Here is a 19,811-nt window from a genome sequence, read left to right as displayed (position 1 = left end):
CTTTGGCTTTGTCCTCTCTCTGCTGACCGCGTGACCGTACCTAGCTCGCCACGCTGCCTTCAGCGCCACACAAACACAACCTTCGCCACCTCCCAGTGTTTTGACATGGCCCCGGGCCCGACACCGCTGAGCAGCAGCAGACTTTGGGCGACTGGAAATTTAAGTCAGGGCGTAGGAGAAATTAGGCGAGGAGGCAAGGAAATGGGATGTTGACTTGAACTGGCCCTGGGGGCAGCAGAGAGTCTCCCCGTACAGCTCTGCTGGCTGCCTGACAGTTTGATGGAGCGAGTGGAGGCTTCCCCGCGGCCCGCGCCGCCGTCTCTAACACTGATGTTGCTCAGTGAGGAACAGATTGAGCCTCCAGGCATCGCTCTGTACTGCTACTCCCCTCTTCTCTCACTGTTTTTTCGCTCTCTCTCCCGCTACTACTATCTCTCCCTTCACTAATCCTGTCAAGCCAGCACACAGAAAAGTCTACAGAATATACGGGCCGCGCGCACGCACACAAAAACCCGCACCGAATTCCGTACGCAAGCACAAAGACATTTATATATACAGCAACACCCACAGAGAACTGGGCGTCCTTCTTTTCCCTATAGACGGCGTGATGAACACTACAGATGCTGTTTACTGAGTCCCAGCCAACACACAGAGCGAGCGAGGGAGGGGAGGGGAGGGAGGGATGGAAGAAGAGGCAGAAGGAGGTAGAGTAAGGGGGCTGGCAGGCCCGAGCCATAATGAAAAGAATCTGGCGGCGGCCCACTGTGTGCTGGTCATGAGAAGCATGTGCCGCCGGGGGGCTCTACTGCTAATTTCAGGGGGCAGCCAAGCGTTTCACGCTCGACTTGTCATCGGGCCAGAGGGGGCATTCATACTGGGTGACAGCAATTGCGAGAGGGCAAGTAGGGGGGGGGGACTGGGGAGGGGGAAGCGAGGACAGAAGAAGGCGGCTGCGGCTCCCTCCCCCACGTCGCTCCCTCCTGTCCCCTTCTGCAATGATCAAACATTATTGCAGGCTGGGGGCTGAATTACAAATGAATGTCCTGTGAGAACAGCTGGAGCTGGATTCAGATGCTGCTGGCGCGTCAGGTGGCCGTGGGGAGAGGGGGGGGGGGGGCGGGGGGGCTCACCTCATCCCCTAGTCTTGCCTGTCCAAGCCGGATGTAATCCTCACATCTCGCCAGTTAACGCGACCATCATAAACCGTGCGGAACTTTAAGGGGGGGGCTGGGCGCAGTGAGCAACAAATGTATGAAAGGATACCATCCAGAAAGTTAATCTCAAATCTTTGTCTTTAATAGAGGTCACATGTGGGATTTTGCGCTCAAGTGGGCAGAAAATCTGTGAAAATCACCGAATCCAAAAAAAAAAGAAGCCTCATTTCTATGATGTGAATTCCTCAAATTTCGGGAGGTGCAGAGAAGGAACTGATGCTAGCAGCAGGTAGCCTCCTCCTTTACAGAAGCAAGCTGCTGGGTCTAGTCTCACAGCCAGGAGAGACAATTGAGGGACAAGCTGCGATGAAAGAAGGAGCGAAAAGACAGTCGGCAGAGAGGGGTGGGGGTTTGATGCTGGATGAACGGCTGTGGGATGAGGCGGGGGGGGGGGATTTACCAGCTCGTAGGTAGAAACCTCTGTTCGTTGCCTCTGAAACAAGCCGTCACATGAGAAAAAGGAAGAGATTGGAAACAGAGAGATGGAGAGGGGGAGGAGGAGGAGGAGGGGGGAGCAGCCACATTGCACGTCTTCAGGCGGTGAATAATTTAGAGGAGCACTGGGGAGACGAGACTAAGATGAACACAAAACACTGGCAGCGTTTGACCTAGAGCTGCAGCTACATCAGTGCATATCACAGAGCGGAGAGCGCTCCCGCTCACCCTGCCCCCCCACCCCCCCCCCCTTCACTCCTCTCTCTTTGCTCCTCATCTGCCTCCCCCTGCGTCTGGGAGGAAACAGCTGTGTGGTGTTCTTGCTCCACCTCACGTTCTACGAAACAACAGAATGTCTGACAACTGCGTTCCAGGAAACCTCCCTCTGCCGGGCCGGGTCCTGCGTCTTCCTCCTGGTTGCAGGTGGAGAACACACCCGCATTGGTTCCATCAAGTCAAAGGACAAAGGGACGATGGAGCATTGCATTAGCATCAGCTCAAGCTGCAGCCGTGAGCTACACAGCTAGTTGCTGTTTTTCAGCTATTTACAGCTTGATATTTGTCTCTGAATGAAGACCTCTTTCTCTCTGCACTTTACTGAACCCTGGAACAAGAATGTGCATTCATCGTTGCGCCAGAATGGTCCTGGGTGACCGTGCTTGAGGATTTGAAGGCCCGTCGATTGAGTTTTTTTAAGATTTTTATGCCGAGCACATGGACAAAACGGTGAAAGAAAGTGCTCATAACTCTTCCCTCCATAACCTTGATGGAAACGGTTGGATTTGGTCTCTGCAGAGTTCAGGAAGTCCCTTTAAAGTTGGAAGAATACAGAAGTGAACGGCCAACCTTGCACTTGTCAGGCCCCTTTAGTAATTCTGTCTTAGTGTTTATGTCTTTTGTATTCTTTGAGCATGTTTTTTGCTGGCTCATAGCCAACTCTCTTTTGACACACATCGTTGTTCTCGCTGGTGCTAACCTGATTAGAACTGGGTTAAATAAAACCATGATGGTTGGCTGGATCTCCAGTCCTGGCTGCCAAAAGACCGTATCTTCAAGGGGAAACAACGATGAAGAAATGATCAAATGTTAAATATAAGCTGCGGGTTCTTGCCAGTTAATGCAATCATCCCTCACATTGTGTTACGATACGTGAAAAAAATAAGCTTTTATGCTGGTCTGATCAGTCCGGGAGGGAGGGGCCATTTCTCACTGTAATTAAAAAAAAAAATCCTGGTAGCAGCCAATCAAAACCATGCAGGACATCACCAAAAAAACCCAAAACAGTTTGGTGGAATATTCAGGCGCGCTCATGTGGCTAATCATTTAAAAGATAATGCTAATATAAACAAAGCAGAAGCTAAGTACGATCCCTGTCCTTAATTTCTCACCTCATCTGTCGCTCCAACTCCCACTAACTCCCACTTTCCTCCTTGGTCCGCATGGCTGATATTAATGGGATGTCCCTTGTTTGTAAATGTGCCAAGTAGCGAGCACGGCTGCAGGCTGTCTATTATAGCAGGCCTCTGGGGCAGCGGCTCCATATGGCAGCGCATATGGCACTCAGCAGCATCAATTAATGTCGTTATATTTTTTTACATTATCACCCTTCTTCTCGGTTTCTTTCCCTCGCTGCCTTTAAATCGTCGCGGAAGCGTCCGATACGCCGATCCGCCAACCGAGAAGAATGCAGAAAGTTTTCTACGCCGCATTTTGTCAGCTCCCACCAGCTCCACCGAGCGCTGCTCAAAGTCCTCGAACGCAACTTTGTTCCTGCTCCATGCCAACGGTAATGCTGCCGCATGAAAGCTCAGAGACTTGAAAAGCGAAAGAAACATTAGAGCGAAGGAAGACAGCAATTACAGAATCTGAAACCCACAGAAGAAAACATCACATTCGTGCAACCAAACACAGCATTTACAACACATATTGTAGTTTTGGTCACATTTGGCTAGAATCAGGACCCATTAGGGTGGTAAATGAAGCCCGCATTTATGCACAAAGCCATAGGCAGATGGATGTAAAAACAGAATCTGATGGGCCTTTTTGTTCCGTGGTGCCTTTGGTGGGGGATCTGACAGGAAGGGAATGAGAGCGTAGCAAAAAGCCCTACTTAAAAAGCTCCCAGCCATGCCAGCCTTGTCAGCTACACCACAATTAGAGACTAGATCACTGGCGCTTCCTAGTGAGAAACATCTCACCAACACTCCTGAGTGGAAGTCTTTCATTTGAGGAACACACTCAAAGCGGAGTTTTAAAACGTTTCGGATGGCTAATCACTCTCAGGATGAAAGGCTCTGGCGTGTTCGTTTGTCTCAGCGTGGGGAGCTTCCCATGCCGTTTCTCCGTCTCTGATTCTGATTGTTTTTGTTCGTTTCTTTTCCAGCAGGCAGGCAAGCTGGCAGGCAGCGCTGTTTGAAGGTGCAGTCAGACCCGAGTGCAGGCCTGATGCTTTGTAGTGATATTTCCAGAAGCATAATCTCATTACTTTTTGACGTGGGAGATGCGTGCAGGGGTGGATTGTCATTTCATGCTGTCAAAAGTTCCGTGAGGGAAACGGAGACAGGAATGGAACTTTAATGACCTGCATGCCTCTGGCTCATCAAAACTGAATATATTAAACCAAATCACACACATAAAATCCAATGAAGCAGATCCTTGAAGGCACTTGTGAACCTAATGTCCAGTCCCCGGAGGTGTTTTAAAGACCCTTGCACTTCCATTCCCCGGATCTGTTTTGAAGCCAAATTGGATAATGCAGGATAGATCCCTGCAGCAAATGAATCTGAGTCCTTTAAAAAAAAAAAAACAGCCAGCTGAAGGCACCTCTGCAGTGTCTGTACAGACGTTGCCCCTCTGACATGCGACCGGAGAAGGAATCTGGGATGGGAGCGTCTGACGAGGATTTGACTACGTGTCCGGGTACCACTCATCTCTCATCAGCAGAGAATAGATGTCGCGTGGAATCAGACGACGCCCATTCGCCACTGACACCACGAACACGTGTCAAATAAACCACGCATCGGGAAAAAAAAGCAGCTCTTTTTTATTCTGACGAGCAGCGTCCCAGAGCTGAGAACGGCGCCATAAAAAGAAAGCGAGTTCAGAAACACTCCGTTGAAGAAGCTGTCAGGCGCCGATTGAAGCGCCTGGTAACCGTGTGCACCCCAGCTTGTTGCTGGGGCGACTGTCCCATAGTGCTTCCTGGGCAATTTTCGAGGTCACTGGTTTGTGCCCGCCTATGAGGTGCAGATGGGCCCACCCTCATTCAGTGCTCAGCAGGAACTCTTTCATTAGACCCAGTGAATGGCCCCATTCATCCCCTTCACCTCAATTGGTCACACTGCGTCCCTGCAGAGGGCCCAGAACAAACTTTTCTCTCTTTTCACTCTCTGATCTTCATGCACCACCCACCTCAGTCATGCTTCACTTTTGTTCTGAAACATGGCGGCTGAAGCTTCGGGGCTCATCTCTGGCTGCAGGCAGCGTCAGACCACCCCACGGGCGGAATGTTGAAGCCCAGTGACATCACCGGCTTTATCTCGATTCATAAACAGCGCCACAAAACGACACAGTGGTCAGGAAATCGGGTCAAAAAGCGCTTTTCCTACCCCAGCAGGTCGAATCCTTCGCTTGTTTTAGGCTGTTTAAGTGGCGTCTTTTCATCTTTTTACTTTATTTAATTGGATTTACTGTATTTTAAGTTGTAATGTAATTTCAAATCCAAAAGATAAAGCAAATGGTGGGTTATTTTTCTCTCTCTGTTTGTTTCTTACTGCATTACTTGGAGACGCGGAGGTCCGGCCTGGCGAGAAGTGACTAATTGTCTTGACTTGTTAGCACAGAATGAGATCCACTTCAACTGGTGACGGGCTGCGTGATAATTTGCCTTCTCCTTTACTTCCTCCTCCACTTCCTCCCTCGCTTTCCCCCTCCTGTGCCAGATTTACCCTCTCTGCTTCTCAAGCTACTGAGCTGTAAAATTGAGCGGACGGCAGGCAGGATAAAGAATGAAACCTGGCATCATGAACGCACTAACCTTGAGGAGGGCCACTGCTGCTGGCTGCACCTAAAGAGACGGAGACAGAGCGTCAGCCATGTTGGACCGGGGAAGGTTAAAAAGAGCAGGGAAGAAGACCAAAGGTAGAAACCCACTGCTGAACAACAACATGGCTAAGGAACAATCAGAAATCTGCTCAGTACAAATGCAAATCATGAACAACAAAGACACATTATACATGTGCTGAGATTAAAATAATAAGAACTAGATTTTAAAACATTTGGCTTGTGTAAATGTCCTTTGGAGCAGGTTGTCAACAAAGGCAAAGGAAGAGCTAAAAGGGCTCCATGCATTTCTGCTATCACATGATCACATGCAACATAACACACATAAGGCATCACATTAGAATTGGGTGGGCTCCAGTGGTATTTTTTTTCAAGAAAAACAAAACCACAAAGGATATTAACTATACACTAGTTCTCATTTGGAAACAGCTGCAGCAAAATTGGGTATTTTTGGGACCTTTAATCGAATAAAAACAGTTAAGCTGTTAGCTTCCCACTGCTAACAAATATTTCATTGAGGCGTTTTTCTCAACTTGAAAAACTCTCCTAAATGACCCCCGCGTCTGTTTCCTGGCAGATCATGTGTCCTTCGTAATGAAATCAACTTGTAAAACAAATCTAAGCAATCTATTACCATGAATCACAAACACACTAACTGCAGTTTAGATGTGAACAAATGAAGCCTGAGTCCCTTAAAGATGATATTAGCGCTCTGAGCCGCTTTCTCCCTCCACGAGAGATTAAGCAGGTTTGTACTCTCCCAGGCGGGCAGCGCTCCCCCCTTCAGGGTGCTGCACTATCATTTGCAGGAAAATTACTTCAGTAATGAAGAATCCTGGCCCATAAATCCTCACGCGCTCACCTTCCTTCGCCTCCCAAGTGTCGCTGTACAGCCAGTAAAAATTCCCTTTAAAAAATTCATAGTGCAATTTTGCTCAAATCCCTCCCAGCAAGCACAATTATGGAACTTTCATCTCAATTGATTTATGTCCTGAGCTAAGAGGGGTGGGGGGGGGGGGGGGGGTCTCATGGAGAGCGGGGCAGAAAACAAGTGGTAAATCACTGTTTTTAAAAAAGAAGTAAGGTCTTATGTCACTATGGCTGCATGCGCGAGCAATGGAGAAATACACGTGTGAGCGGAGGAGGCGGTGGGAGGGGGCACGTCTGAAGGAGTCAAAGCTGTAGGAAAATGGCGAGAAGGAGGAGGAAGGGAGGAAAACAGGGCGAAAGGAGCGATATTCCACTTGATTAATAACACTAATCAAATTATGCAGTGTTCCACTGTGCTCTGAATTCTGGGGCCATAATGTCCTCTAATGGCGAGGTTCATGGAGCTAAACTTCAGAGGGAAAACACGGTGCTGACTGCTGCATGCCTTAATGAAGGCAGTAAAACATCCATTTCCAGAAGCCATGAAATGAAAGGCAAGATTGTAGATGTGCACCCAGTGGCTTTAAAACTGCGAAAAAGAAAAAAAAAGAAAGAAAAAGAAAAGCCGTTAACACAAAAGACTGTGTCAAAGAGAGAGAAAGACGGGCAGACGGAGGACAGACAGACAGGCCTTAAGAAAAGAAATGAGGGGAGAGAAGAGATTTAAAGGGCAAGAACACCGCCGGTGAGGGGATATATAAAGAAAAGGGATGTTGAAGCGAGGATAGCGGGACAGATTGGTAGATGCTCTCAGTGCTTTATTTTCAGAGTTCTTTTCTGGCACGAGGACAATCTATGTCGGCTGATTATGGATGAGCCAGGCTCCTTTACTATGTCTGTTATACTTAGTGCCGCTGACAGCGGCCACAATTCATCTCTATTCAGCTGCTGATGCACCTAACCACAGCATCCTCCCCCTCATCTATCTAAATACCACTCCATTAGAGGATTCCTCCTGTCCATCCAGGCGTGCCTTCTGTTGATCCCTCCATCCATCTGTATTTCCTTGCATCCCTCCGTCCATGCACGCATTCTTCTTCCTGCGATTTCATCCCTCCACCCGGACATCCATGTGTACATGCACATCTACTGGTCCGTCTACTTGCTTTCATCCAGCCATTCGCTGCTACTCGACACCACCGGTGCAAACAGGATGCTAATGTGGAAATCCACTTGTTCTGCACATGGCTTTGATCAGTAATTAGTCCCAAACTGGCAACACGATGCTGAATTACCAACGATGATGTGACCAAAAGGTATAGTATTTCCAAGATATATTTCATAATAAGTACTAATTTGCTGGTGTTAATAATTGTAGACAGTGTTTACTGCTTTACTGAGCTGGGCGTTAAACCGTATGTTGCAAGAATGTTTACCATCCGAGTAAATCTCAACACATCGCGTCAACATCGCGGCCCCAGACGTTAACGTTCGGAATAACATGTCGGAGTTTGCGTTTAATCCACTAAATTACGCAAACAATCAAATCAGCTTTGCGTCTGGCGTGAAGCAAATGGCGTTGGTAATCCTCGGGGTGAAATCTTTCCTGGAGAATGGGGGGAAAAACAGCCGCAACAAAGCTGAGAAAACACAGATTGCCATTGTTACTATTACCATAATTGCAGCCTCAATCAACATGAAATATGGCCCCGTTTGATGAAACTTCCTGTTTTGACTGGCTTGAGTTTGAGAACTACGCGTTGGCTGGTCTGCCAAAAACTCAATCAGGCACAATTACATAGCCATCAGATATAAATGTAATTGATTTGAAAGCTGACATGAGATATAACTACATTACAGTGGAGGCACAGTGGGTAGGCTCCATGGGGACACGGGCCTACGGGGAGCTCATTACCGCCGAGCTTTGAATTATTGAGCGCTAAGGCAGTGACATTGAGCGATAGAGGCAGGTGATTGGCTGTTACAACTCAGCAAGTGTTTATCTCAACTTACGGCAACCTAAGACTTCTGAAGGAATGAGCTGCCTGTGCATGAATATTGCAAGGGGAGAAGTTGTAATGGTTCATAATTGAAAGGGTTCAGGCCAAGGCAGAGTCCGCAGGGGTGCACCGCGTCTGTCCGGTCCAAATCTTGAGCGTGTCACTCATCTGTGCTTGTGCATCTAGTCCACATCCAATCTGTCATCTAATATGAGTTTGATAGGAATTTGCTCATAAAAACACCAGCTAAGACCCTCAGAGGAAAAACTGCCCCGACAGAAACAGGTCTTATTGAAGGACTTGTAATCTAGACTTTTATTTAGCTGCTTCAGGTATGTGTTTATGTGTTTTTGTCCTCTGAGACTCATTAAAGCTCACCTAAATGGGAATGGTTTTAAGAGCTAGCTACTGTAACCTCAGAGTGCATGTTTTATATGAATATCTGTCGCCGTTGGTCTCACGTCCACGTACGTAAAACTAGATCGCGGTGTCCAAAGAGGGCGGCGGTCGCTTCTTCATTATGACCTGCACTAGTCCAATTATATCAGCAGTTGCCCTCAGTGTCAATGAGACATGGTTAGTTGTTAGCTAGTGTAGCTATTCGAGTCAGCATGTCATAAAACCTCCGTATTTCCACTCACAAGTTCTACAGATAAAATTAGGCGGCGGTCTCCCTCGGGCTCCCATCTGACCCTGACCAGCCGACGAGCCTTCCCTGAAGTCTTGAAGGGTGACTGTTAAGAGGATAAAGATGTGAGCCGCAGCAGAAGGGCTTCATTGTCCCAAAAGAAACTGGTGAGCGCACGCCGGTGGGAGCGCCATAGACCCTCTCGCCGTCTCTCGTCTTCTCACCGACACCCTTGTCTCCCCTCACACAGGCCTCATGTGAGCTTTCTCACGCCAAAAAAAGAGAACTCAATTAATTTGTGTGTAATGAGGAAGACAAAAAAAGGGGGGGGGGGGGGGTTGAGAAGTTTAAAACAGCAACCCAACCTGTGGTCTATAAAATACAAGGCTGCTGTGCACGTGTGTTGGGTCCATAGAAAGGGTGGCGAGCCTCGACTTAGCTGTTAGCAGGGGCTGTTGATAAGCCACACGTGCTACCGCAGCATCCCCAACGAGGAACTTCATTTCGGCTGGTTGCAATTGCATGTCATCTGCACAACAGGCGGAATTAACTTATTTTCACTGCGAGGCTACTTTTAAACCATGACACATCACCTTTGGTTCAAAGGTACCATAAAAGGAACCACTTCTCCACTGCAGAGCATAAATCTCACAGTTTTTTCTTCTTTTATCTGCAGTTTCGACAGTGGCCCATATTTTCCACAGTTTTACTGGTCCCAGCTCCAGGCAGGGCCAGTTTAACTGGCGAGCTGGAGAGTCACAAACTTTATATGATAAATACTACCTGTTAGCGCCGAGGGAGCATGGTGGTAAATTTACCTCCAGGAAAATCAGTCCGCACGCCACCGGTACTTAAAGTGATTGAAGAACTTGTAAACAGAATCTGCAGACGTCCTCCTGGAGATACAAGTCTAGCTGTTCTTCGAGGACATGAAGGGAAGTAAACAGCTCATGAACTAAACAGAGAATGCAGTTAAAAAAGCGGGGGGGGGGGGGGGGGGGGGCTGGCCTATTTGTGCACTCTGTGCGGAAACTGCAGAGTAAAAGCACAAGACTGTTGGGAGAAGATGCGTCAAGTCAGTCATGAGACACCCTTTTCAATGGCCGTTAGTGTTCCTCGCATTAGCCCAAATTAAAATTAGATCTACGTTTAATGATCTTATTATAAAAGGCATATGATGACACTTTCCCTTCTGTGTGCGATGAGTCCAGCTCCGTCGCTGGCTGCTTTCTTTTAACGTTGCCGCCACTTTCCTTACTTGCTCCGAGGTCACCGGTCAAAAAGTATGGATGCCGCTCGTGGAAGCACAGCCCGGTTCTTCAGCTGAAGGCAGAGTTCTGCCTCTCGACCGCGCAGCAGCCGACAGTGATATTAGCGTAGCATATTACGCCAATAAAAAAAACATTATTTCCACCATTCTTGAAGAATGCATCGATTGAGAGATGGTGGAGGAAATCTTTATCGGTTTAAAAAGTCTTCCAGAACAGTGTCGACGAGACACGTGAGGAATTATTGATATTTCTCAAGACGACGCTGGTTTCCACAGAACAGGAAGAGGAAGGAGCAGAAGTAGCCAGAATTCAGACTGCAGCTACAGCAGTTTCGTTGGCGGTGAGCCGTTGTGAAAACCACGAGCTACGTACGTGCCTATTGTGCAAACGCTGGAAACCACAGAGAGAGAGAGTGTGTGTGTGTGTGTGTGTGTGACACGCTACAAGTGCAGGTTATCTATATTTGGGTTCTGCGACACACCAACACAAACTGAAGCTTCATCCTGAAAAACAAACACGTAGCGTGGCGAAATGTCTCCAACGCAGATAAAGTCAGTGAACAATAGGAACCACAGTGTCGTTAAACAGCTGCACATAAATTCAGCTTTTTTTTACTTTCTATAAAGGCAATATTCCTCCTCCAGTCGCGGGCAGAACTTTATTCTCATGTCCAGTATATCCTGTTTCAATGACCCATAAATATCATTCCTGTCAGCTCTCCGACAAACAATACAAACGAGCATAAACTTCAGCCTCCTTTCCTGTTTCGTAGGCCCACACCTGAATCTCAAACCCTGCAGCGCTACCCTGCCGACCCGAACCTGAAACCAGGAGGAGAAACACGACGTCCCGGAGGCCATCTTGGCTCTCCGACATCCTAGCCTGGCGTTCGCTCTAATCCCTGCGGAATGAAACGGCAGAAGCGTGCAGATAAAGCAGCAGGTGATCTGTAACAGACCACCGCAGACGTCTCCAGTGACGCCGCTAATTTGACTGCCCTTCTCCTGTCTTGCACTTGGCCTCTGGTGCAGCGCCTGGATCAGCTTACGCCGGGCCGCTTACCTTCGAATAACAAGATCTGCATCAACGCTAACCGATTCAATTTAGCAGAATCGCGCACAGTTCGTTGGCTTTTGGCGCGCGAGCAGAGGGGACGACAGCGGTTTGGAGCCAGAGAGTATCAGGTGACCCAACCTAATTATTCATAAGGCCTTGTTGTGATGGTTGCCTTTCCGGTAAGGTCAGGCCAGAGCGGCTACGGGCAAAATAAAAACGGCTCCCACTAAAGCAGAGTTGACACTGTTGGGTCGACAGGAAACCATGAAAGAAAATCTCTGGCTGCAAGCGTGAGAGAGAGGGAGAGAGAGAGAGAGAGAGAGAGAGAGAGAGAGAGAGAGAGAGAGAGAGAGAGATCACTTCTATGGGGTTAGCGCTCTCTGTGCCACAGAAAGTGGGTAGCAACACATCAACAACACATTTCCCAGGTGTTGCTTACATCACGCAACGAAGGGTATGATTCGTGGACGGGCTTGACAGAAGAGAACGTCTTTTGTAGACCCCCCCCCCCCCCCCCCCCCCGCCACACAAAGGATTCCCTTGAAGATCCCAATTGCAGAAGTTGTGATTGTGACAATTGCGATACCCAATTTGAGGAATCTACTTGTCGTAAAGTGACACTCGACGGAGCTTCGGCTGCATCCGCATGCGGAAATATTTGCCCGCGTGGATCAGGCGGGAAAAAAACAAGCCGCTAACCTCAGAAACACGTTTGCTGTTTGCCACAGATCCGCGCGCCTGTAAACATGCACACAAAAGGCCCACAACCGCGTGGCAATTAGCAGCTCCGGAGCAAAAACGCCGGATCGGTTACAGTTGTTGAATGTTAATTACAGCATTTTACGGTGTTGAGGAGATAACGAGTTAGCGCCTAGTGACAGCGGCGACACGTCCTTTAACGAGAGCCGTGGAAATTTATGAAACTTGAGATCAGGGACAATGAGGCGTTATTGGCTTGTCAGATGCTCTCCTGCTCAGCCCCCCTTTGTCCTAATGAAGGCAGACACTCGTTTCTCTCACTTCTTTGCTCATTTAGCCATTAGCTCGGAATGATTATCGTTTCATCGGCGAAAGTTGAAAATCGGAACATTGGCATTCTGGGCGTCTGTTATTGCCTGATTCGCTTCCACGACAGCTGGGGAGCAGAAAGACTAGTATCACCTTATGTTTGTATACCACCACGCACACAATCAAGCTGTAATTCCCGCCATGTCCGTGCCTACGATGACAGAATTTGACAGATATGCAGGTCAGCCGAGGTTCAATCAGCAGTATTGATGAGTTAAGTTGGAACACGACGCTTCAACGGATCTGTTACAAGGAAAACACTCAAAAACACAACACCACACACACATATACACAGCTCTTTAACCAAGTGAGTGTAAGCAATCTAATCTGCCCATTTGTCCCCGTCGGCACTGTGACTTTGCCCTGCGAGCGCTCGTTTAAAGCCTTCCTGAGATATTGTGTTGGCTATCACGGGGCTGATATGAGGTCAAAATAACCTTAACCTTTGACCAGCCAAATCTAATCAGTCACCCCCCGAGTCCAGGTGAATGTTTGCAAATTCTTCAGATAATGTGCTCACAGACGTATATATTTATATATGGGCGCAAACCACCTGAAAAACCAACGCCACTCAGGCACGATAAGAGGAAACACGTGGACACGAAAAGGTCAGAGATAAACATGGGGTCACGTTAGAGGGAAACATAGCAGGTAGCCAGAGCGAGCTGGAATTCTGGAATATCTAAGCGCGAAGGATCAAGAGCCGGGTGAAATCCCAGGGGGGTTACCGTGGTCACGACTGGTTTGGAATTTAGGTTAATGGAATCATTGATGGAGCTCAGCTCTAATACTTTATCTTTAGACAAATCCTGGGGCCGTCTTTAAAGCCCCCCCCCCCCCCCCTCTAACCCCGGCACGACTTTGTAAAACAAACACTGCTGACTGCCCACGGTCAGAAATCTGGTCCTTTTTATCAAATATAAGGCCGGTCTTGTTCAAAATACATACCGGCATTTCATTAGCGCCTGCTTCCTTAAGGCGGTGGCTCTATCAGCCATCCAATCAGCAGCAGGGGGAGGGATTTAGTCATTCGCCGATTATTAAAAATTCATTCCAGGCGTCTGAACCAGGCCATTAAATGTGTAAAATGGAAAAGTCAGAAAGGTGACATCTTTAAATTGGAGTCCAGGGGATATTTTTGGAGCATCAGGAGGGGGGGGGTATTCAGAAGGCTGCTGGGGAATTCGTTTAGTATATTGTGTTAGATCTGTGGATTCTTTGATAGCATAATCTCATAACTCATTAAAACACACAGGAATACCAGCAAAATGTGCTTTTTAATATTGCTGCTCTTATCCAGCATGTATCTGGCATAAAAGAAAAAGTAAGATTGTATTACTCTGGGTTCACTTGGCCTCGCTCTAAGCCGGCGATTTATATCAGCGTCGACAAATAAGGCTGCGTTAAAAATCTTTATGAAAATGCAAATTCCCCTCCAGTTCGCGATATTGCGAAGCTGCTGACCCGCAGCATTGTGGGAAAGAAGCATCCGTGTGGGCCGCAGATGAGATGAGGAAGAGTGATTAGGCCGCTGGAGATGGTCAAACCAGATCTTTTAATACCTCCAAAGACGAGGCGCCTCAGATGGTTTTCAGATGTCAGGAAAAACAGGTGTTAACCAGCTCAGCTAAGATGTTGAGCTGGATAATCCCGGCCTGCGTCCTGCCTCTGGAATATTAATCTCTCAGGCCGCTGGATTGATCAGGAGAGCTGTTGTGGGTGTTGGATTCCAGGCGGCCAGCTCTCCTTTTCACACGTGGCTTCCAACAAAAAAAAATAAGAAATGACAATCAAAACATCCATTTTTGTTCTTGAGAAAAGCAGCAAAATGTATTTTAAATTGGCATAATTTGTCAAACTGCTGAAAGAGTTTGCACAGAAAGTCAAAATTCCCCTTATTATCTGTTGTTTGGTAAATTGACGTGGGCACATTCGTGACGTACTGGTTCCGTGCCAGTTTGACAGCATCGAGTAGGCGTCACGAGGCTTGTAAAGCTAACATAAATGAATATTCTTGTACAGGAGATTTGGATTAGAAGAAGGCTGGATTACAGGTATTGAACACAGCTGAGATCCAAGTTTTGCTTTTCAGAATCAGGCTGAGCGACACTGAAACAATCACAATGTCTTTGGCAGCAGAAGTCAACATAAAATAATAAATATCAATCAATAAAAACCTGACAAACATGAAGCAGGAGTCATTACACAGACCATAAATTAAAATGAGGTTTTATGCCCACTACCTGGGCTGTACATGCACCAAAAACAAAAACAAAACAAAACAAGGAACTGTTAGAACCCCCCCCCCCCCCCCCCCCCCCCAGCAGTAATATTTGTGCCTGCTCATGGGCTTCTGGCTAAATAAAGAGATACTTCCATAATTCTTCACAGGATGCTTTTAACTGAATCAACATATTTCTGCTAAAGTTGTTAGCTTCCTGGGACGGACTCAGACTACAGATTCAAGTCAGGACTCGGAAGCTTGATTTAGCTAATATAGAACATGATTTAGGCTAATTCAAAAGCCAATTTTAGCAGATCTGTAAATGTGTTGCTAAGGAACCGCCCGTTTGAACCGGCTCTTCTTCAGATCGACGCTGAGCGCGTCGGACTTTCCCGTCAGCGTTTGCGTCTGATGCCACAGGTGGGTTGAATCAGCTCCATTCCGCTGAAATTCAGCAGCTGTTATTAATCAGAAGCATCCAGACGACGATAAGAGAGCGCACCGCAAATAGAATTTTTAGCTACACAGGCTTTCTGTGCAAATAAAATCAAGCTGCTGTCTGCATGTTGATGCCATGTGGCGCTCAGCTGTTTATGCAACCAATCAGCCGGGCCGGCATGTGAGGTCAGGGCGGTTTGCATTTGCAGGTGACGTCCTCCTTCAACAGCATCAACGACATCTCGCTCCTCTTTAACCTGATAGGTGACACTCGCACCAGCGTGAAATATAATTTCCTTCCTGTAACCCCCCCCCACCCCAAAGTGGGCATGAATAATCTACCCTCGCCACAGTGGCAGGTTATGTCACACAGGACACGAGCCAGACAGCACGAAGGCGCGACGCACCGCGGGATAAACCGAGTTAAGTCTGGTTGATCTCATTCTGTCTGATGTCAAATTTCATTCTCTTAGCTCTATTTTCTCCCCGTTCTGAGCTCCTCTCATGCATCAAAACAAACCGTTAGTCTGGCGGAGGCATTAAATAATTGTATTAAATTGAAAATGGGGACCCAGAACCCACGAAAGAAAACGCCCCGGTTTGATCGTGGAATTTCCCGCGGATGACCACTTTAGAGGCGCCGCCGCAAAGCTGCGCCGAGGCCCTCGTTAATCACGCACATTTAGATATTGACGCGGAGCCTTAAAGCACCGACGGAATCCGAGACGATCAATCAAAAGACAATTTCTCCTGGTTGGCCTAGTTTGGTTAATACGTACCTGCTTCACGGCTCCGACATGATCTCACATAATGGAATCTGATTTTCACTGACAGAATACCTAAGATGATTAGATTTGCCCTGCCGCAGGAAGAGACGCTTATATATGCAGCGCAAGACGGTATGGCCGCCGTGGCGGCAGCGAATTTACATAGCGTGTGCCGAATGTAGTGAAACATGAGGACGAGGCACATCGGCGATAAATTGCCAGTGTCTCGCCTTTCCATGAATGTCAACAAAGCAGTTAGCAAGCAGGAAATGAGAAAGGGAGAGAAAGAGGACAGGAGAGGAGAGAGGAGCAGCGGTGGTGGTGGGGGGCACAATTATAAAAGCCTCATTTCTTCAGAGAACCATAAAGTCTCGTCCCAGAAGGGCAGCTGAGCACAAATCAATTTCTTTCAGTCGATTACAAGCACCGAGGTTCTAACCTTCATTTGTGAGTCTAATACTCCAACAGTTATGTAGAACACATACCAATTAAGCAATTCTGCTGGAATAAGAGGGCTGTGAACTGACGCAGTTATGGAGGCTGGCCCCCCCGGGGACGCCGGGTTATCGGCTCAGGAGCAGGGAAAGACGAGGAGCGCAGGCCGCGAGGGGCCGGGGGGGGGGGAGACGGCGAAGAGCGACGAGAGACGGAAGCCGAGGAAAACGTCATTTATTAGGTCTAATGCTGTGCGTAACGTTCCCATGGTAATAAAAGTGGAGAGATGGCGTTAATATCAGGGAGCCGTGGCGAAAAGGTCACTCGATTTTTCGCACCGCCCAGTATGGGGGGGGGGGGTCGCGCTGACGGGAGCTGCTGAGACACGCCTGAGCCTGCCCTCCGCTGCCGTCGCTCGGCGGCGGAGGTCGACAGGACGGAAGCTCGGGAGGAGCGATTTTTTCCGACACGGTTCCCGCTGCCGGCTGCTAATGCGCAGACAGCTGCGTGACAACCGAGGGATGAAAGCGAAGACGCCCAGTCAGAGATGATCAGGCCTAAACGCACGCCGCCGCAGCACATTATGGCTTCCACTATGTTTTGATTTGGCAATCATTCACGTCGACAATGTCGTGAAAAAAAATCTGCCGGCGTTTTTTCCTCCCGATGTTCCTGCTGATTTGCATAGCGGCTGGTGGAAGGAGACGCATTAGAGGCGCTCTTCATCTTTCTATTGTCAGCGGCTAAATTTGCAGCCATTTTCCTCTTGATTTAAAGAGCGCCGATGCAGCTCTTTAGATATGTGGAGATCAACACATCGCCATTCACTGCCGAGGCACACCTTAACGACCGCCCTCGCCGACAGAAGATTTATGGTAATTGATAGCATATGATGCGATGCAGCCCATAAACCCATGTCAGGTGTTTCTATGGTAACCCTTCCCTGTATTCACCAGCCCTGTCTTGTGGTATTTCACTTTTTTTTCCCCCCCTCGCATTGCGGCTGCTGTCTTTTTGGATGCCAGCGGTAAGAATGAGATGCAGATTTGTGGCAAAGCAGAGACACAGATGTTTCCTCATTGCCTTTTAATCTCCTTTTCCCTCAGCGCCTGGCAAGAAAAACTCCGCCTTTAGAATGGTAATTGGACAAGATGAATAATAAACAAAATGAAAACAGGATGATGTTTATGAGGAGCATTTTAACACTCTGGAGTGATTGTATTTATGGCTATTATTAGTCGAGACAAAGCTCGTGAGGCTCCTCCAGGGAATGATACAGGACTTAGCTTTAACTTGTCTAATCAGCGGGAGACGTGCCAGCGCTCTGGCAGACGACGGCGGAGTCGTGCTCATTAAGGCAGAGCAGGTGGCACAAATGTGCCTCTGCATCGGCGGCTCCGGCTCAATGCAAACAAAAATGCACAGTGTAGTCTGACCTCTGACCTTTACACTCCTGATTTAGTTGGGCCCTCCCCCCTCCCATTCAGGCCTTCTGACAAATACACCAGAAAAGAACCCAATCTGTGAATAAAGGTTCGACTGGCACAATAAAAACATCAGGGTTTCCAGAGTCTTTTCTGCAGAGCTGCAAATTGGTTCATGTACCATCAACATCTGTCTCGTTCTGAGTTAAATTGGAAGCTGATGTTGCCTTTAAATAGGGAATAAAGCCGACGAAGGAGCCGTAACTGCAGCAGCAGAACTGTTGTAATTATCAATGAAGTTTCCATTGATAATTACTTGGTCCAGTGACCTTTGGTGAACACTTCAAGCACCAACCAGTAGGTGCTTTGTGTTTGTTGACAGCCGCAGAATACGTGGGTATTCTGACACCCTGTGATATCGGAAAAACAGCTATTTGCCTGGAAAGCCGGCCCCACTTCCTCCCCAGAGAGTTTATTACAGGAGGACATTTCAAACGCTATCAAATGTGCCAAACATTTGCTTTGATAACTCCATCAGATGGCTCCCCGGGCTTAATGGCAGCAATCTGAGAGTGCTGCGGCACGCGCTTAAAGCCCAGACAATAATGGCAGGGGGAAACAAGAGGATGGGATGAATAAAATCTCTTTAAAAAGTTCATAAATAATTCACCTGGCACACTGGAGAGCTGTTGCCTTTTTAACAATGCATGCCTGCTCCCGGTTTCCCTGCCGGCTCCGACACAAATGCAGCGTGCATTGTGGGTCAACATGGAAGCACAGAGGAGGACAAACCAGTCCCCCATCAATCAGACTTCCCACCCACGTGGAGCGACACCTCCCACTGGCAAATCTCCCGCCACAGGACGACGACTCCACCTTCTGCGTCTCCTCGCTCCGCTGACAAACCTAATGACGGAAGGGAGCTCTCACAAATGACCGACGGTTTGCCAAAGCCGGGGAGAAGATTTGACAAAACGAGTGAAAAACAAAGTGCAGGGATAATTATCCAATTAATGCACAATTAAGCTCATGCGGTCTAATGGTCTGTGCAGGATTTAGTAATGGCTCTGGCAGCCTAAGAAGAACCATTACATCCACTGCAGACTGTTGTTAGCACACGCTAGCAGCATCTCAATGAGGAAGCGTAACAGCAACTAAATAAATAAGAATAAAATAAATATGAATGAATGAATGGCGTGCATTTGTGGTTGTGGAAGACCAAAATTAAAAGGGGAAATTCCACGAAGCTTCATTATGATTTTCATTATCTGCCATAGCAGAGCTTGCTAATCAATGCTAATTGTATTCAAACTAATATTTAATCACTCACAATTTCTCAAGTCAACTCAGTTTGAGGAAATACTCATTCTAATGAATACATTCACAGTTTATGAACTTCAGCAAAACGAGGCAGAAAATGATGATGTTTAAAAATGCTTTTCAACTAGCAGCCGTGTTTGCTTGGAATAATTTTCTACCCTAATGAGACCCTCTTGGAGGGATATTTAGATGCAATTAAAAATGCACATAGAATAATTAGAAGTATAAATATTAATCACGTGTTCCTGTCGACTACATGGTGACTACGGATTGTTCATTATCAATAAAACCCATCGCTTTAATTGGAGGAGATCGTTTTGTTATAGGCCAAAGTCATCCAGTTAATTGGGTGATTTAAACCCCATTTCAATCCACCATATTTTTCTCTAAAAAGGAAAAAGAAATTAGCGGCGGCCAACAAAACAACATGGCAACAACTGACCCCAGTTAAAGATGGACGACGCGTCATCGCTTCCCCCCATTGTGCAATAACCAAACAATTTCCTACAGGATCTGGGTACTGCCATCTAAAACCAGTTTATTCTGTGCAGTCGTGACAGGAAATGAAGCTGCGTCGCTCTAATCAACAGTCATTTCTG

General features: G+C 47.5%; 1 protein-coding gene and 1 long non-coding RNA gene across 2 annotated transcripts in view; one reads left to right on the top strand and one right to left on the bottom strand.

The window, feature by feature from the left end:
- The window catches only part of fbrsl1 (fibrosin-like 1), a 205,270-nt gene that overhangs the window by 80,333 nt on the left and 105,126 nt on the right, over positions 1-19,811 (bottom strand). Inside the window, 1 exon segment of the mRNA XM_029829992.1 lies at positions 5,686-5,715. Within this exon segment, the coding sequence (XP_029685852.1) occupies positions 5,686-5,715 (30 nt within the window).
- Positions 16,787-17,647, top strand: LOC115247634 (uncharacterized). The gene is made up of 3 exons (XR_003886689.1): positions 16,787-17,343; positions 17,425-17,495; positions 17,575-17,647. It is a non-coding gene; the product is annotated as an uncharacterized lncRNA (long non-coding RNA).

This window comes from Takifugu rubripes, chromosome 21 (genome assembly GCF_901000725.2).
Source record: "Takifugu rubripes chromosome 21, fTakRub1.2, whole genome shotgun sequence".
Classification (NCBI taxonomy): domain Eukaryota; kingdom Metazoa; phylum Chordata; class Actinopteri; order Tetraodontiformes; family Tetraodontidae; genus Takifugu; species Takifugu rubripes.
Note: the sequence above shows the minus strand (reverse complement) of the source record. Positions and strands in the feature narration are given on the sequence as shown.